General features: G+C 63.5%; 1 protein-coding gene across 1 annotated transcript in view; it reads left to right on the forward strand.

The window, feature by feature from the left end:
• Positions 1 to 4,954: 4,954 nt before the first annotated feature.
• Positions 4,955 to 24,252, forward strand: part of CROCC2 (ciliary rootlet coiled-coil, rootletin family member 2) — a 62,915-nt gene continuing 43,617 nt past the window's right edge. The window contains 14 exon segments of the mRNA XM_047846377.1: positions 4,955 to 5,189; positions 5,428 to 5,596; positions 5,824 to 5,886; positions 6,177 to 6,357; positions 9,063 to 9,213; positions 10,215 to 10,363; positions 12,468 to 12,574; positions 13,940 to 14,105; positions 18,034 to 18,137; positions 18,682 to 18,879; positions 21,465 to 21,561; positions 21,641 to 21,730; positions 21,889 to 22,625; positions 23,785 to 23,967. Of these exon segments, the coding sequence (XP_047702333.1) occupies positions 4,955 to 5,189; positions 5,428 to 5,596; positions 5,824 to 5,886; positions 6,177 to 6,357; positions 9,063 to 9,213; positions 10,215 to 10,363; positions 12,468 to 12,574; positions 13,940 to 14,105; positions 18,034 to 18,137; positions 18,682 to 18,879; positions 21,465 to 21,561; positions 21,641 to 21,730; positions 21,889 to 22,625; positions 23,785 to 23,967 (2,630 nt within the window).

Below are 24,252 nucleotides of genomic sequence, written 5' to 3' on the forward strand. Positions count from 1 at the left end.
CGGCATCCCATAAACTTTGGTATAATAGTTTTCACTGTTACCCAGTTCAAGCTGTTTCCTAATTTCCATTGCAATTTCTTATGCTATCCATGGCTTATGTAGAGGTGGAAATACCCTGATTTCCAAATACGTAGAGATTTTCAAATTCTTTTCTGCACCTCCTTTGACTACATTGTGCGCAGAGGTATTGTTTTGAACGTCTTAGCGTGGAGAAGCCTCTCGGCATCCAAGCGGAGATAGTGGGAGCTCAGTGGCCTCGGGGGAGGGCTCCATGCTGGAAATGGACATTCAGAGTTGTTGGCATGCGGGTAACCGGTGAGCGCACACAGAAAAGGAGTTGGAGCACCCCCACACTGAAAGGCCAGAGAGGCAAGAAGGAACCAGCTAAGGAGACCAAGATGGACGGCCCATGAGGCGAGAACAACTGGGAGGAGTGATGTCAGGAGAAGCGTTTCAGGGAGGACATGGTGACCCACATGTTGCCGACAGATCAAGGAACACGGAGACCATGGACCACTGGGTTTAGCAACACGGAGGTCGTGGATGATCTTGGTTGCAAGGGGCACGTAGAAGCAACAGTTTTCTTACAGAGAGGTGTCGATTAAAACAGTTTGTATCAGTAAGAATGGTCTGAGAGAGAGAGAAAAACCACTGATACGTAAGAGAGAAGGAAGGATTGCTGGAGCAGTGTGTTAGGCACGTGTGAGAAGATGGGGGGATGGGTGGGGTTGGCTGGGACCGATGGGCTGGGGAGGGGTGAGGTGGGATGGGGTGAGGACGGGAGGGGTGGGATGGGTGGGGGAAGGGTGGGAGGGGGCAGGAGGGGACGGGGTAAGAGTCGATGGGGCGATGGGGTGGGATCGGGTGGGATATGACGGGACGAGTGGATAGTTGGCCAACTTTTTTCTCCAAAGGGCCAGATAATTAATATTTTAGGCTTTGCAAACCATAAAGTTTCTGTAGCAACTCCTCAGCTCTGTTGTTGGAGCACGAAGGCAGCCACGGACAATATGGAAACGAATGGATTATTCTCCAACAAAACTTTATTTACGAACAAGCGGCAGGCCACGTTTGGCCCACGAGCTACAGCTCGCTGAACTGCGGATTAGAGGATTCGTGGGCCGGTGGGTGGAGGGACTGTTTGAGGCTGGTGGGTGCGTGGCCGTGGGTGGATAGGTGGCAGATTGGAGAATGGCTGGAAGGACATTGCCCACGAAGGGTGGGGAAGACAGTAGATCCCATATTCTAGGAACTGGCCTTTGAGAGGAAAAACATCACAGGATTTGTTTTTCCCCTCGGGACGAGCAATTGCGTGCGTGTAGAAACGCGCAGGCGTCCGTCCTAAGCGTGCGGCTTGACCGAGCCCTCCGCTGGGCTCAGAAGTCCCCCCACCGACACGGGTTAGCCTCGCCTGTTTATACAGGTGGAACCGCGTGTGTTGGTGTGTGTGCTTGTGCACCAGCACACTCTGTGCACCACCATGTCTTCACCCAGAATGCAGCACGCGCTTACAGCTTGCTCCTTCTTTTGTTCCATAGGATCGCATGGTGTGAATATACCGCGCTTTTCTTCCATTCTTTCTCAACGGCCACTTGAGTAGTTTCCGCTTTGGCCTAGTAAGAGCGGCACTGCCGCGAACATTCTGGCACGTATCTTCGGGGCCCTGTGTATACGTTTCCATCCGTGGAAATGCTAGGTCACGGGTTTGCACGTGGTCAGCTTTAGTGGATACCGCCGAATGACTCCAAAGAGGTCGCACCGATTTATCACGTGGCACGTGGGAGGGGCTAGTCGCCATACGTCCTGGCCCACGCCCGGCACTCTTGTCATTCTCCTATTTAGCTGTTACGGTGAAGGTGTAGAGCCACTGCACTGTGCTTTCACTCATCGTTTACCTGGTAACCAGTGAAGCTAAGTACATTTCTGCATATCTAGGGACCCCCTCGATAGCTTCTTTTGTGAGGTGTGTGCTCTAAAAGCTTGCCCATTTTTCCGTTGAGGTACCCTCTCTTTAAGTTATTAAGAAAACCTTTTAATTATTAAAGAGATAATTATCATTAAAATAATTAGTATGAAAATAATTTCATTATTATTAATCGTTGAGAAAGAGCGAGCACGAGAAGGGGGGAGAGGGGCAGAGGGAGGGAGAGAGAGAATATTAAGCAGGCTGCACACTCAGCATGGACCCCAAGGTGGGGCTCGATCCCACGACCCTGGGAGCGTGGCCCGAGCCCAAACGAAGAGCCGGACTTTTAACCGACTGAGCCACCCAGGTGCCCCGCTTTTAATTGTTGATGGGAATTTGTGTAATCTGAAAATGAGTCTCTCTGGAATACATTCAGCGCAAATATCTCCTTTTCACTCTTGTAACGGCATCTCCTAATGAGCAGAAGATCATAATTTCGATATAGCACGATTTTCCAGTTTTTTCTCTTCCGCGTTAGTGCTTCTTGTGTGCTGTTTAAGAAACACACTTTGCCTCCTCCAAAGTCACAAAGATGTCCTTCTCGGCTTTCTTTTCATAGCTTTTTTGTTATACCTTCAGGCTGAAACCTTCAATCGATCTTTGGAACCGATCTTTGCGTACGGTGGGAGCTGGAGATCGGTGCACGTTTCCTTCCACGTGAACACCCGGGGGCCTCCCCCACCCCCATTATTGAAAAGCCCACCGTCTCGCCCCTGCACAGCCTGCGTCACCTTCGTCGCAAACGAGCTGCGGGTGCGTGTCCGTGCGTGTGTCCGTGCGTGTGCGTGGATGTGTGGACGCGCTTTCCGAGTTCATGACCTCTTCCACCGGTCAGTTTGTCCTCATTCCAGCTCCACACTGTCAGAGTCACCGTGGGTTTGTCACGTGTCTTCATTCCGGGGGCACACGCCCTCTCTCTAGTCTCGTTCTCCCCGGCTGCCTTCGTACTTCTGACTCTTCATCTCCAAGTGGATTTTAGAATCAGTGTGTCAGTTTCTACACGATGAAAACTCTGCTGGGACTGGACTCGGGTTCCACTGAACCTACACAGTAATTGGAGGAGAACTGACCTCTTCACAATCTTGAGGCTTCCAGTAAATGAACACCACCCATTTCTTCGTTTAAGTTTTCTTTCTCTTGCTTCTTTTAATTTTCTTTAACGTTTACTTATTTTTTGAGAGACAGAGACAGAGCATGAGCTGGGGAGGGGACAGAGAGAGAGGGGGAGTCACAGATTCCCAAGCAGGCTCCAGGCTCCGAGCTGTCAGCACAGAGCCCGACGCGGGGCTTGAACTCATGAACCACAAGATATGACCTGAGCCGAAGTCGGATGCTTAACCGACTGAGCCACCCAGGCGCCCCTAAGTTTTCTTTTCCAATTTTGCTCAGTGTAGTTGTCGATGAAAAGGTCTCGCACGCGTTTCGTTATTACGTTTACCTGTAGATATTCGACGTGCCGGGATGCTACTGTCGCTGTGCATATGGGAACGGCGGGAGAGGCCCTGTGTCCAAGGCTCCTCAGATCTCCAGCCCACAAAGCCACAAAGAACTCTGTCAGCTCCTCTTCCCCCTGAGACAGCCCTGCCCCCAGCCCAGGAGGACCAGAGCCCACCCCCAGGGGTCTCACCTCCCCCCAACCTCAGCCCACCTCCCTGACCTCCCTGGTTGCTTGCCTCACCCACTGATGCCCCACTGTGGCCGGCTGCCGCCAAGAGGGAGTGCTGGCTCGCGGCACCCCCGCGTCCTTCCCGCAAGGGCAAACTCCGCACCCCTGGATTTTAACTTGTTGAAGATAGTTTCTCCACCCACAGGCTTTGTGGGGCCCCGGGACCCCCCCAGGGCACGGGAAACACTTGTGGCAGAATCTCCCAACAAAGAGCGGAGGGGGCGCGGTGGAGGGAAGGTGCTGTCGGGAGGTCCAGGAAGCGAGGTGGGCACAGCGATGGAGTCGGGCCACAGCCTCCGAGCAGAGGGGGCCAGTGTGGTCTCCTAATTCTGGTGCCGGCTCGGTGTCCTCATCTGTATGATGCGGTGAGACAGACGGTCTCTGGGGCTCCCCGGAACCTGAGAGGGCCCACCCACAGGTCGGGAGCTGGGATGGTTCCAGAGCACCATGGTGTGGCAAGGCCAGTCACTTACCAGGAGCCGAGCCCTGTGCTGTCCCCAAGCAGACCAGGGACAGCGGCACCGGCCCATCTCCAAATCGTCCATCCGTTCGCCCTGACACAGCCAAGGCCACAGCGGGCCTGGTCAGATCAGCCAGCTGGGCCAGTCAGATGGGCCACAGGTCCTCATTCAGAAACACCGCTTTCCCCACCGCCACCCTAGGGGTCAGGGGGACTGTGGCTCCCCATCCCTCAAGGGGGCATTCAAGGCCTTCGTGGCTTCCTCTCCTGCCTTGTTCCCCAGCCCCTCACAGACTCTGAGAAGCCACCCCGCTGCCTCTGCCTGCGCCCTTCCCTCCGCCAGGACACCTGACCCGGGCTCCCTCTGGCTGCTGGACTCTTACTGATTCCCCAAGGTCCAGCTCACCTGCCACCTCCTCCAGAAGTCGGTGTGGGCACGGGGGGCACAGGAACCATAACACCAACAGGCTCCTTGCCCTTCCCAGAGCTCTTTGATATGAGTCATTTTGTCCTTAGTGATTCATACCTTGGGCTGGGCTTTCAGTCATTCCTGTATTGCCCTGTGTCTGGTCGATGCGAAGCATTGATCGCGCTGGGGGCTCGGGGCGGGGGCACGGAGAGGAATGATAGGTCCTGCCCCTCACTCCCAAATGCCTCGTTCAACGCCTGGCCTGGATCTCCCACTTACTATGAGTTGAGGACCAAAGTGCCAGCCATAGGAAGCATGCCCCTGCTCCTGGGGTGACGCCCGGGGCCCTAGAGGGCTCAGACGCACAGACATCTGAACCGAGCGGGGCTAAGACACAGCACGTCAGGGGCCAGGTGTTAGCCCAGACACAGAGAAGCTCTTTTTCCTATGGAAATGGAGCCTGGCAGGCCAGCGCCCTGGCCAGGGCTCCCCCCGCAGCAGGCCAAGCCACGGAAACATGGCAAGCAGACGTCCGGTAGCTGGACTTGGCTGCAGGCTCTGTCCTCAGACGTGTTCTTCAAGCTGTGCCCGCTCCTGGCGAGGGCCAGCGCCCGCCACCTACGGATGCAGGAAGGCCTGTGGGAGTGCCCGGTGCGGAGAGGCTTGGGGCCGCGCGGGCGTTGGGAAGGTGCTGGGACCCACGGGCTCAGGGCCTGAGCGTGAATGACCTTGAGCGGGCCCCCAGCTTCCTCACGTGGTGGAGGCGAGACGCTGGCCTCTCAGGGCACGGTCAGGGGCGCACACACGTCTGCTAGGAAATCCTCAGGGGTGACCGCCCAGCCCCGCCTCACTGGTGCGGGCTCACCGCTGTCACTTACCTCTCCGCGGGTGGGTGCCCGGCCCTGCACCCTTCCCCTCCCCTGCAGCCCAGCCTCCTGCACAGCCCCCCGGCGGCCACACGGCGGCACTGTGGGAGCTCGGCCGCCAGACCCCCGGGGCTGGCCAGTCCACCGTGCACAGGGGCCCGGCCGGCTCCTGCACTCCAGCTGGTCACTCGGCCTGCTCCTGCCCCGGGAGGCTGCGGCCTGAGACCCGGTTGAGTTGGGAGCTTCCACTGGACGCTGTCTCTCCCAGGGTGACGTTAATCCGCGCTTCTGGTGCCACTGGGCTCGTTGAACCCACCCTGGTCCATCCAAGGGTCTCCCTGACTTGGGTCTGGGGGAGCCTCATCTTCTTCCATCTAGAAGACGCCGGGTTCCTCTTGCGAATCCTTCCTTCTCTCCCCCTGGGTGACAGGCTGTCTGTCTGCCCATGCCCCCTAGCAGCCTGGACGTTCAGAGGGAGCCACTCGGGGACTTTCTGATGCTGGTCACCAGCAAGAGGAAGTGATGAAATTGCTGTGTGATTTCCATTTCTGACCTACAACACCCTCTGCCCTCCCCAGCCTCCTCCTGACCCACAGACTCCACACCCCACCCTCACAGAACTGTAGCCCCCCCGGGGCTCTGGGATGCCCCCTCCCATTTCCCAGATGAGGACCCGAGGCCGTTGACGCCCAGGGTCACGCGGTGCACCGGCTGTGGGAGAACAGGGACCCATTCTCCTAACGGGGAGTCCTGCTCTGATCCAGGGGTGGGGGTAGATAGGTGAGCGCACGGTTCCCCCGTCCACACAGCCACAACGGGGAGGGTGACAGTGATGAAGCGGTGACTGCCCACCTTAGGGCCGAGATCTGCTCCCATGGGCGGTGCCATGCAGGGGCTGTGACCTTGCAGCGGCCCTTAGCCAAGGCTGAGCAGAGCAGGGCACTGGAGGCAGGAGGAAAGGACACGGCTGGGTTCAACTACGAGTCTGAGGTCTTCTGTTGACCAGTGTCCAGCCCTCCGACGGGCTGAGAGTCCCGGGGCGGGAGGCAGGCTTCTGGAAGTCTCCCTGTGCACTGGCCGGACACGCGGACGTCCACCCCCACCCCCACCCCAGGGCCCTGCCACAAACGGCCGGCCAGGAAGGAGGGCCCCTCCGGCCCGCAGAGGAGGCCACCCGCGGGGACCTGCAGGGCCGCAGGTGGCGGCCAGGGGCTGCAGACAGGAAGGTCTTGCGGCGGGAAGGGAGGACCTCTCCGGGCCAGACTCAGGCCGGCCGGGAACGGGCAGCGGGCGCCGGTGTCCAGCCCGCGCGTCCCGAGGCCCCGAGAAGCACCCGGGCTGGAGACCAGGCCTCTCCTCCCGGCCCCGCCCCCTCCCCTTCCCCTCCCCTGCCGCGCCCGCCCCCTCCCTGCCTCCCCCCCTTCCCTTCCCCCTGCTGGGCCTGCCCCTTTCCCTCCCTAGGTTTCCACGGGGGCGGGGCTGCCCCCCCACCCCAGGCCCCTCCCCTCCACGCGCCCCCCGCCGCGCCCCCTCCGCTCCAGCTGGGCCTCGGCCCATCGCCGGCACCCGGCCACAGCTGGAACCCATTACGCCCCCAGCGCCTCTCGGGACGTCTCGGCTAATAAGTGACCCTCTGTGAATGTTAGGAATGAGTCAAGTTTATGCCTCGCTGCTGCCTTCCCGTTAGCGGGTGGCGCCTCGGATGCCCGAGGGAGCGGGGGAGGGCGGGGGAGGGCGAAGGGGCAGAGTCGTTCCTGGCCTCGGAGGGAGAGCTTCCTGGAGTTCATGCTCCTTGCGGGGGGGGGGGCGGGGGCGGGTCTCGCTACCCCGCTGAGCCTCAGTTTCCCCGCGTGCAAATAAAGGCTTCAGGGCAGACAACGGCTGAGCCCTTTGGCCGGCCGCCTTTCCTCCCAGGAGGACAGGAGGGGCCGTTGATGGTCTTGGCACCCTTTCCTTGCTTGGCCCGGAACGGGAAGCAGGCACATCGTCCCCTGCCCCCAAGGCAGGCTTCTCACCTCCCACCCAGAGCAATACTGGAGGGGGTCATCTGGAGGCAATGGTGGGTAAGGGGGCCTCCCCCAAGACCCCCCAGCTGACTCAGATTCAAACACCCCTGAGAAGTAAGGCTCCAGCCTGAAGAAGGGCTGGGCCCCGGGTGAACCAGAAGTGGGGCCCTCACTCCAGCCAGAGGGCGTGGAGGTCAGTCCCCGGCATTTGCTCAGTGGCTGCCCAGCAACTGGGCTGCTGTTGGGGATCAGAGCGGGGACTTACCAGGTGTCACTCCGGAGCCCGGGTCTTGGGGTGACTCTTGGCAACCTGGTCTTGATTGAAGAGGCCTCGTGTCTGGGGAGAATTTGAGGTCGTGTGTGCAGAAGAGACCAGACTCTGATCTCAGGAAGAAGAAACGTGAGGGTTGTGGGGGGGAATGTACCAGGGCAGCGGGCTGGGCAGGTCAGGGGTGCACCCAGGAAGCCCTCCAGCCGGGCCCTGAGGTTCAGAGCCAGGTAGACAAGTCTGAACATGCAGAAGGTCTTCAGGGAGAGCTGGGGGGAGCTCAGAGGAGGGAGGGGACAGGCGGAAGGAGGCTGCTTGGTGGTCATTCACCAGGACCCCGGGCTGGGAGGGAGAGCTGGGGAGTCATGGGGCCAGGAGCAGGGGTCCTGGGAAGCTGGAGGAAGGATGAGTCTGGGCACACGGTGATGAGTTCGAGAGGCCTGGGAATGGGGCAGGGAGTGATAGGAGGACCTGGTTGGCAGCCCTGGAGAGTCGTGGGGAGCAGACATCTGTCTCCAGAACTCCTGGGAAGCATCCGGTGACCTTGTCACATCAAGGCCTCTCAGTCCACAGTGAAGTGCTGTTTCACAGGCCCCTGAACATCCTTCCCATGGGCGGTGCCACAATTAGACATGGCAAGAAGGGCACCCCCAGGCCCTCCCGCAGCTCTGCCCACCTCACGATGCAACGAATCCCCAGGGCCGAGGCAGTGTGCCAGCTCAGAGCCCAAGACCTCCCAACACCAGCCTCTGGGCATCCAGGACCCTGGGATTTCCTGCCCACTGCCAGGCCTCTTCAGACCTCTCCCACGGCAGTCAGCGGCTCTGGACTGGCCGGGGGGAAGGCCGTCCTCACTACCCTCCCACAGCCCACCCTGCCCTCTCCCAGGGCCCACCCGCGCCCTTCCCGGTGGGCAGGGTGAAGCCCCAGGCAGCTGGCCATGCCCTAAAGGGAGGTGGGTGGGTGGTCTCAGGTCCTTACCAGTCCTCCCAGCAACCCAGGCCGTGAAGGTGGAGACTGTGTGGGCAGCTGGGTGGGTCGTTGTGTCCCGTGGGCCAGAGCAAGGGCGCCTGCCTGCCAGCGCCCTGCAGAGGCCCACTGGGGACACCCAGCCCTGCCCTCACAGAGGGGGAGCAGGGCCAGAGGGCAGCGCACAGTGGCCACCGAGGCCAGGTGCTGTCCTGGTCACCGGTGCTCAGGGCACTACCAGGACAGGCAGGTGCCCTCCCACCTTACAGGTAGAGAAACCAGGGCGTGTGCTCTGGATGACAGCCTCACCCAGGCCTCTCCGGGGCACTTTGCTGCCGCCCTGGGGGAGCTCTGCGGTAGCCCCCACTAACTCCGCTGGGCGCGTGGGGCTATTTGGCGGCTGTCCAGGAAACTGCCAGCCCCCGGTGTCTCTCTGGACGGCTGTTTTTCAGAGGCTGGAGGACACCGTCTTGAGTCCCATGGCCAGCAGAGAAGACCGGGCACTGACCGTGCGTGGGGAAGGCTGGCCGGCTTTGCCCACCCCTGTGCCCGCCCGAATCCGTGAGATCGTAGCTGGCAGTCTGAGGGACGAACCACACCAAGGTGACGGGAGGTGGTAGGGGTGACGGTGGGGGTGGGGGTGGGCACCGGGGGAGCCACAGAGCCCTGAGCTGGAGGCTGGCTCGGTGTACCGAGCCCCCGCTCAGCTGGCCCCTCCCGGCCTGTCATCATCTTCCAGTGCGATGGGGCACAGAGCCACACCCTCCCACGGGGTCAGCCACGGGGGTCGTGTGTCCCCGCCCACCGTGTGTTTTACGGCTAGCCCGCAAGGACTGTCCGGTGCTGCATGTGTGTTTGTGGCACATTCGCGACCGCCAGTCTGGACCTCGTCCGTATTTGTTCTTCATTAGATGAGTGAAAATCCTGAAGGCTGACACTCGGGAGGCGCAGGTGCTGAGCAGCCCCGCCCCCGACCTCTGCTCACCCAGCCCGAGGGCCCCCTAGGGCCAGCGCTGTGCAGGAACTGGCTCCGGGCTGGGTCCCCGTGTCACGGCCGCCCAACTGGCCAGGCCACTTGGCCCTAGCTAGTGCTTGTGACTCCCTCATGTGTGGGTCCCAAGACCCCTCGCCATTGTGAGGGTCTGTCCTGCCCCCCGAGGGAACCAGTGGTTCACCGGGTATATGTTAAGGAAAAGGGAACTCCACGGTGCACTTAGAAAAGCAACTTCCTACTCGGATGAGATCCGGTTACCCCGGATCAGCAGTTCTCACTGCTTCACAGGGCGTGCGGGGACCCGCTGTGCAGGCCTCGCCCATGCCCTCGCTTTAATTGGTTCGGGGCTGTACTGGGGTCAAAGGTAGGAGGTCAGTAGCACGCCCACCAACAGGAGAGGGAGGGAGGCCTCGAGCATGAAGTCCACGTCCCCCACACCGGGGTCTCCCGGGTCAGAACTGGGACCCCTGCTGGAAGATGGGGGCAGGCCAGCAGTGGGAGCCCAGTGGCCGGCCCACAGCCCCACCGTGGAGACAGTGCGCCGTGGCTGAGCAGGTGGGGGGGCCCCGGTCCGGCCCCCCTGGCTGACCCTGGGGCCGCACCTGCGCAGGGCTGCAGGAGCCGCCGGCCGTGTCAGCAGGGGTGCGGGAGGAGAACGAGCGTCTGCAGGAGGAGCTGTCCAGGCTGGGGGAGCTGCTGGCCCAGGCAGACGCAGAGCAGGACGAACTGGCCGGCAGGTACCACGCGGCCAGTGCGCGGGTAAGTGCGTGGCAGACGGAGGTGGCAGACTGGCCTGTGGTGAGGCGGTCACCTGTCGGGACTGGCGGCCAGACTGGTGGGACACAGTCTCGGGACACAGAAGGACAGTTCGTCGGCCATGGACACAAACGGCAGACGGGAAAACAGGCTGGAGGCGGGAGGGCGAGAATAGGAGGGGCGTCCAGGCCCCGCTGCGCCCGGAAGTCCCCCCTAGATCTCACAGCCCGGCTGAGGACATTGACTCGTGCCCTGGCCACCTGGGAGATTTGTGGGGGCAGCCTGGTCAGTCCTGAGCCCTCAGCCCCGGCACCTCACCTTTGGGGTCTGCTGACGAACTGGCCCCAACGCTCAGACAGAGCTTCTAGAGAATTGGCTCGCCCCCCGCCCCACCTCTGCCTTTTCCTGACAGCCGAGGCCAGCCGAGGTCATACCTGTGACCCCCTGGGTCCTCCACCTTGGTCCCCTGGGCATCCACAATGCCTTCGGCCACAGCAAGAGACCATTTGGTTATAAGGTGTGGAGGTGGGGAGGGCCCCCTATTGTGTGGACGGGGAAACCGAGGCGGCTAGGTGAAGAAACTTGCCAGGCCAGACCCTCCTTCCGGTGTCTGCGGCTTCTGAGGCAGGACTGGGCTAGGGATGCTCCGTGGGGGGGGGCTCAGAGCCCCTGGCATGTCTGGCTCGGCCCCCACCCCTGCAGTTTTCGGAGTCCTCCTTGCCCTATAGATGACCCCACTTTCCAGATGTGGAAACTGAGGCTCAGAGCAGGCCAGAGTTGCCCAGGGCCGTGCTGCCAGTGTTGGAGCTGAGACCTGAACCAGGGTCCCGCCCTTTCTCCAGCACGACCAGTGACCGGTGCCAACTGCCCAAGGGCCCCGGGCTGGCCTCGTGTCCTCCGGGGTGCCCGGGGCTACCAGAAATAGGCAGCATCCGCAGCCCCCGGACTGAACACCTGCTCGCACTGCTGCCCCCACCCCTAGCGAGGCCCTCAGGGCAGGACCACGAGGGCCCCCCTCGCCCCCCATCAGGGCCAGGAGTACATCAGTGAGCTCGCCTGCCCTCCCTGGCGGTCTGTGGCCTCGGCCCAGTCGTGGGGGTGGGGGGCCTTCCTAGCACAGGGTGGGGAGATGTTGGGAACCAGTGGTGGGAATAGAAGCCAGAAGTCCTGCGGACAGATTAGTAAGCCTCATGAGTCAGAACTGAACTCCCAGACCCCGCAGCTCGGCGGACATGTCAGGCTCCCGCAGGCATCTCAGCCTCCCCTTGGGCAGGCGCCAGCAGGGGCCAGGCCCCCCTCCGTGTTACCCCCAAGCAGATGGCGGGGTGGGGTGGGGGTCAGGGGGGAGGTGGGACTGCTTGGTGGGCATCTCCATCCCAGCTGGCATCCCCACAGCCCCTGCCCCGGCCTCGTGGCTCCGCTGGGCTCTCCGGCCCACCCTCCCTCGTCCTACTGGTGGCCTCCAGGCTCTCCCGGCCTTCCCGTAGCTCGGCCCCCCACCAGCCAGCCTGCTCGGCCCGACGGCCCCTCCCCGGACACCCCCAGTGTGCTCCGGGTCAGCACATCTAGGGGCAGCCCCCAGCACCTCCTGTTTCCCTTTGGAGCTCTAGGGTCCCCGTGTGCTCAGGCTCCAGCAGGGAGCCAAGAAGGATGCAGACTCTGGGCAGGCCTGGTCCAGCTTAGAGGACTCCCCTCCCCACCAGGCCGCTCAGGGTGGGCGTGGTCCCTGCCACGTGCCAGAGGAGGCACTGGGAACACATTCCAGCACAGGTGGTGGGCACGGCTGGAGGGGCGGGACCCCACACGCACTCTCTCTTAGGGGGGCGACCCCAGGCCTGCTCTGCAATTCAGCCATGCTGCCTGCCCTTTATGAACCGGGCCCCGAGGCCCCCTCCTCAGCCAGCCACGGGCCCTGGGCACGTGGTCAGGGTGTGAACGCCCGCCCATGGGACCCACTGTGTGGGGGGGCCTGAGCTTCAGCAGACCCAGCCGTACCTGGACCCCAACCCCGCTGGGGCCCGAGGGGAGCCCTCTCTGCCACCTGTGGGAGGGTTCGGTGCCACAGCCGCCCTGCCTGCTGGCGAGGCGGGTCACGATCGCTCTCCAGCTACAGGCCCGTCTAGAGACTACCGAGGCTCGGCTTCGGAGGTCGGAGCTGGAGCATAGCGCGGACCTGGAGGAGGCCCTGGGCCGTCTGGAGGCCGCTGAGCAGAGGTGAGCTGGGTGGATGCGGCAGCCGGGGCCACAGGGAACTCGGCCATCACCCCCAGAGGCGGCAGACCCCGCTGTGCCTTGGGGCTGTTGGCCAGTCTCTTCCCAGAGTGACTCCAGGTCAAATTTGCCCGTGGGAGTTGGCCACAGGCTTGGGGTGGACAGGGCAGGGTGGGCAGAGGACCAGCCTGCCGTGGGCCTCGGGCGTAGGGTGCAGGCCCCCCGGGTCTGAGGGTCCCCCGGCCCTGCTCCCCCACGTCTGCCTCCTCTCGGCCCCGCCGCCTGCCGAGGCTGCCACTCTGGCCAGTACTGCTGACGGGTCCCCTGAGCTGACCATGGCCCGTGGTTGGCACAGCCAGTCCTGGGGTCCCTGGGGGTGCTGCCCTCAACCCCACCCTTCTTCACACTCTGGCCCTGACTCCCAGGCCCCTTAGGTGCCAAGCCACTCTGACGTCATGGTCAGGGGCTCTTCCGTTCACTGTTGGCAAGCATGGGTCATGGCCCAGCACCCCCAGGGGTAACCTCAGCCCTCCAGAGGTGGCCCCCGAACCCCCAGGCTCCAGGACACCATCCCTGGAAAGGGAGAACATGTCTCCACACTGCAGGGAGGGCAGCCAGCGGGGCTGAGCCCCTGAGCACGGCTGCGTCTCCAGACCTGGGGGAGGTTAGGACACGTGTGGACTACTTCCCGTTACTTGCTTTGTCCTCGGGGACTCTGGAAAAAGAAGGAAAGTGCTGGGAAGCATTTGGAAAACCAGTTTTCCAAAAACAGCGGCGGGGGCGGAGGGGGGAGGTAATAACCCAGGAGGAGGGTGATGCCTGAGTTGCAAAGAGGAACAGAGAAGGTCTTTTCTGTGGCCCCGAAGCCTGGCTGGGAGGGCTGGCTCTTGGATACTGGCTCCACCCAGCTCGGCTGCTTTCGGTGGAGAAAGGCCTCCACGGTAACAGGGGGGCTGCCGCCTTCAGGGGATGGGGGGGGGGGCGTGCCTGACTCCCTCTCTGCATTGCCCTGCCCCTCCCCCCCAGGCCCGTCCCTCAGCTCCAGCGCTGCCCCTCTGAGCAGTCTGTCTGAGGGCTCCCCTCGGCACGAGGGACGGAGACGGCCGAGGTGGCACGGTTGTGGACGTGGCCAGGAGAGTCCGTGTTGCGGGGGAGGGAGAGCAGGCATCCCAGAGAAGGAGGAGGGGGCCAGGGTGGCACTCAGAAATTGGCCCCAGTTGGGGGAGCCATCGGGGACTCACTGCAGGTGGCCCGTGCTGCTTGGGAGCGGTTGCGGCCTTCGGGCCTGAGCCGGGTCGGCTGGGTCTCAGGGAGCCTTTCTAGAAGCCCCGGGCCGTGGCCGAGCTGCTGTGGTGTCTGCCCGTCCAGGAGCACGGGGCTCTCCCAGGTGAACACCCTTCTGCGGGAACAGCTGGGGCACATGAAGAAGGCCAACGACAGGCTGGCCGAGGAGCTGGCCAGGACGACGGACGGCGTACTCCATCTTCGGGGCCAGCTGGAGCTGACGGAGGCGCGGCGCCGGGCGGAGACGCAGGTGCTTTGCCCGCTCCTGCCCGTCGGCAGGGGACGCCTGACCTGGTGCTTTGGCTGGCGGTAGGGGGTGGGCAGTGGGGACCGGGACAGGGTGCATTGGCTCCCGCTGTGGTTCCCCTCCCCCCGCCGGGGGCAAGGCCGCTGGCCTCCTGCCGCACCATGTTCGGCCTTCGGCTGGGCCCCCAAGGTCTACTTTGTGGGGGACGCTAGGGTACGGAGACCCTTCCTTGGGAACAGGCGAGCAGGACCCCAAGAGCAGGCTTGGAAAGTAGAACAAGGTCACAGGGCCGCGTCCTGCCCCATTTTTGAGAGAGGCGGTCTCCGTGGCCGACTCCTTGCCGCATCCTGACTGCAAGGGCGGGGGCCACACCGTTGCTCCCAGCCCGTGGCCAGGGCCAGCAGGGCCCCCTGCTGTGACCTTGCCCCCTGTCAGTTTTCTGGATCCCTACGTCCTTCCGGGGGCTCAGGGCATAGTGCTCCAGGCACAGCCTCAGCCGGTGGTCACCAATGGCAAGACCCCTGGCGGGAGCCGGGCAGATGCCTGACACAGATGATGCCCGCCCCCCCAGGTCTCCCCACAATAGGCTGGTGAGCACCGAGTGAAAAGAGGCCTTCGTGCGCTGATGTGTCACCGGACCCGGGCCCTGGAAAGGGGCATGGCCGGGGGCAAGGCAGGCCTCTGTAGCTGCAGCCATCCCTGAAGGGGCGCAGGTGTCCCCACGGCCTTCCGCCTGTCCTCTGCGGGCACCGCTGGCAGGATTCCTCCCAGACGCTGCCTGGAAAACAGCCTCCTCCAGGGAAAGGAGGCCGAGATGGCCCCTGTGGGCCTGGGCCTCAGGCCGACCCTACAGAGACATCCCTCCGCAAGCCCCGCGGTCACTGCACCTCCCACCGGGGAGCAGGTGGGGGGCCCCTGTGCCCAGCCCTCTGTGGCTGCTGTTGCCATCAGAGGCTGGGGGTGCCCCCTGCTGCACACAAGGGGAGGGCGCCAGGCGGGCCGCCCCAGGCGTAACCAAGGGTGTGTGTCACTCAGAGGGCCATGTCCATCATCACATCACAGAGGAGGAGCTGATGGCAGGACCCCCCCCCCCCCGCCCCCGTGAGGCAGGGGGCGTGTTCGAGGCAGCCCCTCCTCCTCTCACTGCGGGCTTGTGACCGCTGAGTGGAAACAAGGCCCCTGGATGCCGGGTCTCAAGTCGGGTTCGTCGAGGGTCTTTATCTCCCCCTCCTCCTCGTCCTTGAAAGGACGTCCCGCTGGTCAGCGGGGGTTTTCTCCCAGTGCTTTAAAGACCCTTTGTCTCTGTCCTCTTCCGTCGCCGCCGCCCAGCGCTCAGCTCCAGGCGCCTGTGACTCCGTTGGACTCCTCGCACAGGCGATCTGTCCTCTCCCCTGGCTGCTGGAAGATCCTGCTCTGACTTTGCTGTTCTGCAGTTTTGACTAGCGTGTGTCTATGTGCAGCTTTCTTTTTGTTTATCCCGCCTCGGATTCACCAGGGTTGTGTCTTCTGTTATTTTTGGAAAGTAGCGCTTCCCCCTCTGAGCCCTGCCTGTGCTCACGCTCTCTCCTCCCCCACTTGGTGGCTCCGCCCGCAGCCATCTGAACCTTCGCGTCTGCTTTATCTGTGTCACCCTGGCTGATATTCTAGATATTTCTTCAGATATACCTACCTGGTCAGTAACTTTGTCTTCGGCGTCCAATTTCTGTTAAACCTGCCTGCTTCGCTTAAATCCCAAATACCGTTTTTCATCTTTAAGGATTCTGGTTGATTCTCTTCCAAATATCTTACACTTAACTCATGGTCAAGCTCCCGGTTTACTTGCTGATGCAAATTAGTTATGTTCCAAGCTGTGCCTGATGTTCTGACGTCCAAGTTCCTTAAGGTTAGTGCTGTTTCCTTGTGTCTTTAGTGATTTAAAAAAAAAATTTCTTAAACCAAAAGCTGCTTATTTTTCTCGCAACTTTGTGAAAGTTCTTCGAAACCTAGAGTGGATGCGGCATCTTCCAGAAAGGATTTCCGTTCACTTCTGACAAGTACCCGGGGCTCTAACAGTCTTTGGACCTGTTAGAATTGAAGCAAATTTTCAACCTGGGTTTTTTTTAAACCGCCCAGGTTATGTGAATTCAGGTGGCATAAAGGCTGATGTGTGTCTTACCATTCAGGCTGCTGTCACAGAACACCACAGACCGGGGGTTGGAGAGGGGTGCTATGTTACGCTAACGTTTATCTCTCACGGTTCTGGAAGCAGGAAGGCCACGATCAAGGTGTGGGACTGTTCAGTGTGTGATGCTCCCCGGGTCGGAGATAGCACCTTCTCCCCATAACCACACACGGTGGAGGGGGCGAGGGAGCGCTCTGGGGCCCTTGTATAAGGGCACTAGCTCCATCATGAGGGTGGAGCCTGAAAGCCCCACCTCCAAATACAGTCCCACCGGGGATCAGGTTTCCACATAGGATTTCAGGGGACGCAAACATTCTGTGTCCCCTGTGCCTTCTCACAGTGCCTTGTGGGCAGGGCTGTGAGCACGCGTGAGTGCGGACGTGTGCACCTGTGTGTCCTGCTCAGTCAGCTCCGGCACACCCTCCAGAGAGATCTCACTCGCGAGTGTGGGCAGACCCCACCCCTGGATGGGCCCCACGCTTTCCTCTGCATCCCGAGCCCCTGTGGTCAAGGAGGCACGTTCCAGTTGCTCGGTTTGGCAAGAGGCTGGCTGCCGATGTTCCTCTCAAGTTCCTGACCTCGCCGGTTTCTGGCCTCAGTGCTCCCTAGCGTGTGGGTCAGGGGTCCCTGCCCGAGTGCTCCCTAGCACGTGGGCCAGCCCAGCCTGCACTCAGGGAGCTGTGAAGCCTGGAATCTGATGTAGCTAATCGCTGTTATTGGACAGGCCCGTCCAGGCATCTGGTACTGCAAGGCATGTCTGATCCCTGCTCTTTGCTGATCACAGTGGGGTTTGGGAGGTGCGGTGCAAGTGCACAGAGGACCCCGGCCCCGGGCACCAAGGGGCTTTCCCTACAGAAGGCATACAGGGCTTGGGGGGGGGGGGACCTCAGCTGTGGGGTCAGGACAGGGGTTGCAGCAGAGGCTCTGTGAAGGTTGGAGAGCGTGTGGGTCTTGAGAGCTGGGAAAGGTGAGGTCGCTCTGTGTCAGGAAGCAGCCGGGCTGCGCTGTGACAGGCAGGGGACAGAGGAGTGTGGGAAAGCACTGGGCATGCGGTGAGCCCTCTGGGGGTCCCGGAAGTCAGCACTCAGGACGCAGCCCAGGGACCAGGGACAGGGAAGGTGGCATGGAGACTCGGGACGCCGGGGCTCCAGCTCAGTTCTCTGAAAGGCTGGTGCCACTGGCCACACATGGCTCTGCCCCGTTCCCGCCTCCACTCTCCCCTCTTCCCCCGCCGCCCCACAGTCCTGCTGTAGCCTCCTGCTCCGCCATGACTCCCCATTCACTCTGCCCCGTCTTAGCGGGCGGCTTCCCCACTGCCTCGCCATGCGCTCTGAGTGGTAGAGGCTTCTGTGTCCCTGGACGTGTTGGGGCCCCCCTAGAGTGACAGCTGCTGTGCTGGTGCTGGAGGAAGGGGGGAAACCTGGCCTCCCCGCCCCCCCCCTCATGCTGGGAGTGGGGTGGCTGCTGAGGGTCGCCAAGTACCTCCCACCCCGGCGGGGAGACCAGGCTGGGTGAGTCCCAGGTCGGGGCAGGAGCTGGATGCGGCCCCCTCCCCAGGTCCACGAGGTGGGGGAGTGAGCACTGTCCCCTGGAGCAGGGGATCTGCACCTTTTGGGAAGACGAGCCCCTGGGAAAAGGGGCTGCAGAGCCACAGGTGACACGGGTGTGCTCCCCACAGAGGATCCGGGAGAGGCGGTGTGGAGAGGCCGGTGGGGTTGCAGGCTGCACTCGCCTCGCACGCCTGAGCAGACTCAGGCCTCTTGCTCGCAGATCCGGCGCACACGCTCGGGGGGGTCCCAGGACTTCCTCCTCCTGTGGAGACAGGTCACCGCACTCCGCGTACAGCTGGCCGAGCTGCGCACAACCGCGGAGAGGTAACGCCATAGGGTCCACCGGGCGGTGGGGGAGATGGGGCGTCCGGACTCGTCTGGACCTCGCACTGGCCCCACAGGTGCGGTGAACAGGCAGGAGGGGCGGGTGGCGGGGGGAGAAGCAAGAATGGGCAGACCGAGATGGACAAGGGTGCAGGGGAGAGAGGACAGCGGGGCAGGCCAGCCGGGGGGCCGCCGCAGAGGGGGGAGCTTCAGGGGCCCTGGGATCCCTCCGGCACCTCACACAGGTCTGACCTGGGAGCCTCGAGGTACAAGACCGCACCCCCATTCGCACAGGGGGAGGCTGAGGGTCAGAGGGCCGGCGTCCTGATGGAGGCGGACAGCCCGCCCGGTCTGGCCTGGCCCGGCCCCTGCTCGCCCTCCCTGGCTGTGACGAGGGGACAGTGCACACCTGGCGGTGGGGGCTTCTCCTGAGGATGGCCGGGGAGGGGGCTGCCGTGGTAGAGGGCGGGCCGATGTGACCGGATCCTGCCCTCCCCCCGGACGGTCCCGAGGCTCAGCAGGGGGTGCTGCTCTGGCCTCCCAGGGCTCTCACCGACATGCGCGCGGAGATGGCCAGGACAGCCGGGCGCCTGCAAACGGCCTGCCTGGCCCTGGGCTCCAGGCTGCGGCTGGCGGCCAGCAGTGCGGCGGGCGCCCTGGAGCAGCGGCTGCGGGACCAGGTGCGGGAGACGCTGCAGCTGCAGGGCCGCTGGGACGCGGAGAAGGTGGCGCTCCAGGCCAGGTGGGTGCTGGGGGCCCGAGGGTGGACGGAGGCGGGGGAAGGGCCGCCCCGCCCTGTCCTGTCTCCCGGGCGGCTGCCGGTTCTGAGACTCAGGCCCGTGGCCCGTGCACAGCTTTGCCTCCTGATCTGCACCCAGCATCCTGCTTCTCCCACCCTGCTGGCAGCCCAGGGACGGTCCCCAGGTCACTGGGCTCACGCGACCCTAACCCACCCCCCCCCCCCCCCCCCGAGGCCAAGGTACAGCTCCCGACATCCGAGGGCTTCCGTGAACACTGCAGCGGGCATGTCTCTGCTGTTCCCAGAAGGGAAACTTTCAGGCCTAAGAGCACCTTCCTGCAAAGGGGGGACGCCTGTTTGAGACAGACCATTTAAGAAGCTGAGGCAGGGGGAGGTGGAGTCTGTGAGGAAGCACAGAAGGTTCTGGACACAGAACCCACGTCTGCAGCTCAGAAATCTCTTGAGAGCAGCTTCAGCAGGAAATGGGGGGGCAGCTCCCTGGGGAGGCCTCACCTACCGGCCCCAGGGCACAGTTCCACAGAACCGAGGGGTCTGGGGCTCCCTTGGCTACAAACACCTGCCAGGCTGAGGGGAAGAAAGCTGTCCCGCCCTCAGGGGGTGAGTTGAGTGAAACGAACCCTAACTAGCCCCAAAGGAGCATGATTGCAGGGCCCGGGGATGCCAGATGGCCCAGCTCAGCCTGCAGGGGCAGCTCCGCCGGGCCTGAGCGGAACACCCCAGGACTACAGGAAGGGAGACCCCGGGGCCACAGGAGGTGAGAGCCAGGGGGCCACAGGAAGGGAGACCCCAGGGCCAAGGCAGTGAGAGCCAGGGGCCACAGGAAGGGAGACCCCAGGGCCACAGGAAGTGAGAGCCATGGGCCACAGGAAGGGAGACCCCGGGGCCACAGGAAAGGAGACTCCGGGGCCACAGGAAGTGAGAGCCAGGGGGCCACAGGAAGTGAGAGCCAGGGGCCACAGGAGGTGAGAGCCAGGGGCCACAAGAGGTGAGAGCCAGGGGGCCACAGGAAGGGAGACCCCGGGGCCACAGGAAGTGAGAGCCAGAGGCCACAGGAAGGGAGACCCCGGGGCCACAGGAAAGGAGACTTCGGGGCCACAGGAAGTGAGAGCCAGGGGCCACAGGAGGTGAGAGCCAGGGGGCCACAGGAAGAGAGACCCCAGGGCCAAGGCAGTGAGAGCCAGGGGCCACAGGAAGGGAGACCCCAGGGCCACAGGAAGTGAGAGCCACGGGCCACAGGGAGACCCCGGGGCCACAGGAAGTGAGAGCCACGGGCCACAGGAGGTGAGAGCCAGGGGGCCACAGGAAGGGAGACTCCGGGGCCACAGGAAGTGAGAGCCAGGGGCCACAGGAAGGGAGACCCCGGGGCCACAGGAAGTGAGAGCCAGGGGGCCACAGGAAGGGAGACTCCGGGGCCACAGGAAGTGAGAGCCAGGGGCCACAGGAGGTGAGAGCCAGGGGCCACAGGAGGTGAGAGCCAGGGGCCACAAGAGGTGAGAGCCAGGGGGCCACAGGAAGGGAGACCCCGGGGCCAAGGAAGTGAGAGCCAGGGGCCACAGGAAGGGAGACCCCGGGGCCACAGGAAAGGAGACTCCGGGGCCACAGGAAGTGAGAGCCAGGGGCCACAGGAGGTGAGAGCCAGGGGGCCACAGGAAGGGAGACCCCAGGGCCAAGGCAGTGAGAGCCAGGGGCCACAGGAAGGGAGACTCCAGGGCCATAGGAAGTGAGAGCCACGGGCCACAGGAAGGGAGACCCCAGGGCCACAGGAAAGGAGACTCCGGGGCCACAGGAAGTGAGAGCCAGGGGCCACAGGAGGTGAGAGCCAGGGGCCACAGGAGGTGAGAGCCAGGGGGCCACAGGAAGGGAGACCCCGGGGCCAAGGAAGTGAGAGCCAGGGGCCACAGGAGGTGAGAGCCAGGGGCCACAGGAAGTGAGACCTCGGGGCCACAGGAAGTGAGACCCCGGGGCCACAGGAAGTGAGAGCCAGGGGCCACAGGGAGACTCCAGGGCCCCAGGAAGTGAGAGCCACGGGCCACAGGAAGGGAGACCCCAGGGCCACAGGAAAGGAGAGCCGGGGGCCACAGCGGGGAGTCCCAGGGGCCACAGAGGGGAGACCCAGGTCTTTGAGAAGAAGGTGGCTCCCGGGAAGGAAGGGACAATAACGTCACCTGCAGTTAGACTTACAGCACTGGACGTGATCCAGGCAGAGGAAGCCGCTGGGCCAAGGGCCCAGAAGTGGCTGCTTGCATCTGTTGTCCCCTATGGACAGGGTCAAGGCCTCAGGAAGCCACTGGCCATGAAGCTGGAGGGCAGAGCCAGGGTCAGGGTGAGGGTCTTGAATGCTGAACTCTCATTCTGCACTTGGCTCCAGAGACAGTGGGGGCCACCGAAGGCTCTAGAGCAGAAGAGAAGCGTCTGATCAGACAAGGGACTAAGGCCCACTCAGACAGAGGCGGCCACAGCACAGGAGGGATCTGGACACCGCCTGGACATCTTCGGGGCCCACGTATGCTCTGGGCTTTGTTCTCTGCTCTGACAACCCCTCCCCCCAACGCCCGACTCTTCTCCAGACTCTCTGAGCAGACGCTGCTGGTGGAGAAGCTCACAGAACAAAACTCGAAGAAGGAGAGAACCATCTCTTCCCTCAAAATGGATGTCCAGAAACTGGTGCGTGGGGCTGAGAAGAGGCAGGTGCAGGGCGGGGGTCCACCTGCCGGCCCCGCTGAGGAGTCTGCTCTGGCCGCAGGACTCCCGGCGCAGCGGAGGCCAGCGGGCAGCGGACACTCTGGAGGACCAAGTTGAAGCCCTACAGCGTGTCTTGAAGAGCATCACAGAGGTGCTGGCCCATCTTGGTCCTTCCCGCGGTAAAGCAGAGCATGAACCGTAGGATCCCGATGGTCCCAGCTGAGCCCTGACGTCCTGATCTGGAAGGTCCCCATGTGGCCACAGCCCTGAGCTCTCTCCCCTCCGTCCCTTCCTCTCTGAACCCTGAAGGTGGCCCAGGAAGATGCAGGGTGCCCGGAGCGGGCGTGCAGCGGCGGTCCCGAAGCTCAGGAGGCACAGGGCCAAGTGCGGAGGCCCGGGAGCTCTGTGTCCCCCCACCGCGGGGTGTCCCCACCGCGGGCCCACGCCCTGGACGCCCTGCACCCCGCACTGCAGGCTGTGCACGCGGCTATCGAGAGGTGGCGGCTGCTGGAGCAGGTGGGCGGCCTCAGTCCACAGGGGCCCCGGAGGCGAAGCAGTGGCCTCGTCTCCACCAGGCGCAGCTTTGAAACCCAGGCCGGAAGTGCCATTACAGGGCCTGCTGGTGGCTCGCCCTGGGGCCACAGGAAGGGGGACCTGGGTGCCCCAGACGGGAGCCAGGGGTCTTTGAGAGGAAGGGTCTCCGCGTGGCCTGCCCCCAAGCCCTACAGTCCCAGGGAGGGGGTCCGCATCTTAAGTGCATCTTTTCTGGGGGAGTCTGTGGTCAAGGACTACGCAGGCCAGAGTGACTCACGCCGCACCCCCTCCTCGGGGCAGGAGCTGCGCCTGCAGCTGGGGTCCTCCCAGGCGGTGGCAGCCAGGCTCCAGGAGCAGCTGTCGGAGGCCCAGCGGGAGCTGCAGGCCGCAAGGAGGCTCCTACAGGAGCGGGCGCAGGAGCAGGTGCGGGAGCCCGAGGACCTCCTGCGTGAGCTGGAGGCGCAGAGCCGCGAGGCACAGCGCTGCAGGGCGTCCAGCGAGCTCTTGCAAAGGTGACCGGAGGGCTGAGCCCTTGTGCGGGGACAAGGCCAGGCCAAGGGAGGTGGCCTTGCCAGGAGCAGTTTCTGTCCTGGGGATGGCACCCTCTTTGTGGCCTGTGGGCAGGCCTTATGGGGGAAGGGACCTCCCCGGGGAGGCCCCTCTCTGCGTGGCCTGACTGCCCTCAGTGCTGAGACAGGAGTTCTGAGGAAAACAGAGCCCCAGCCCTCCTCCAGAGGCGCCCAGGGAAAGACCAGCAGAGGAGCTGGCCTGGTGGGGGCATGGCACCACAGGGGGCTGTGGAGGGCTCCCTGGAGGGTGGACGCCTTCCCAGGGGCAGATGGGAGCAGAGGTGGGATCGCAAAACCACGAGAGCAGGGTGAGGTTGATGTGGGCCATCACTCTGACGAGCAGAGTGCCGTGGGGCCCTGGGGGCGTTTAGCAGGGGCACGGCCTTCTAAACCCATGGCTTGGAAGGGCTGGTCTGGCTGCTGGCGGCCAAGCTGCAGCATCTGGGGACAGGTGGGCAGGCCAGGGTGGGGCCCCCTGTGTAGGGAGGAGGAGGGGCCGGATCCAAGGGGCACTCGGGAAATGGAAGCTTCAGGGGCGAGGGCCCGAGGGGGAGCAACTAAGATTCAGATTCCCGGATGATGGGTGGCAGCGGAGAGGGCTCAGGGATGGGTCAGTCAGCGAGCACAGCTTTGCACAGGTGCTAGATCTCAAGGGCCTGGGGCCCCCGTCAGGGCGAGGTGAACAGGACAAGCCGATGTGGAATTTGGGGAGATACCAGGCAGAGGAGGGGACCCTTCCTTCCAGCTGAGTTCTGCTAGGACTAGCTGAGCTTGGACTGTGGTGGCTGAGGGCTGAGCACAGGACGTACCAGGCAGCAAGACCCCTGATTGCTTTCGGGCCCGCACAACCTCCAGGAGGGGACAGGCCCCTCCAGGAGGGGAAGGCTGGCTGGGGCTGGGGACGCTTGGGTCTCTCTCGCTCCCCACCTCGCTTCCCCAGGCTGCTGCCCTGAGCGGCCCCCGGGGTCAGGTGCCCACCTTGCCCTGTCCGTGCTCCTGGCACCCGGCCAAGGCTTGACTATGCCCAGTGAGGGTCCCTCGGCTCCCCTGCCCTGGACCCATGTCCTGGGGCTGCCCCAACCTCTGCCTCCCCTGCTCCCAGAGAGAAAAGGGCTCTGGAAACGGCGGTGGAGGAGATGAGAGGGAAGGCGGCCTGTGCAGACGCAGAGAAGCAGAGGCTGGAAGCCGAGAACACGGAGCTGCACAGGAGCCTCCTGCTGTGGGCGGAACAGAAGGAAGAGCTGGTGCAGCAGGGCAAGAGGGGCCGCCGGGAGCTGGAGACCAGGTGGGCGGGGCCGCGGAGAGCTGGAGACCAGGTGGGCGGGGCCGCGGGGAGCTGGAGACCAGGTGGGCGGGGCCGCGGAGAGCTGGAGACCAGGTGGGCGGGGCCTCGGGGAGCTGGGGACCAGGTGGGCGGGGCCGCGGAGAGCTGGAGACCAGGTGGGCGGGGCCTCGGGGAGCTGGAGACCAGGTGGGCTGGGGCGGGTGAGGGGGGGCGCATCACGCCCCTCAGCCTCAGTGTCCCCCACCACCAACAGGGCCACCCCTTTCCCAGGCTCATCTACAGGAG

Source organism: Prionailurus viverrinus, unplaced genomic scaffold (genome assembly GCF_022837055.1).
Source record: "Prionailurus viverrinus isolate Anna unplaced genomic scaffold, UM_Priviv_1.0 scaffold_39, whole genome shotgun sequence".
Classification (NCBI taxonomy): Eukaryota; Metazoa; Chordata; class Mammalia; order Carnivora; family Felidae; genus Prionailurus; species Prionailurus viverrinus.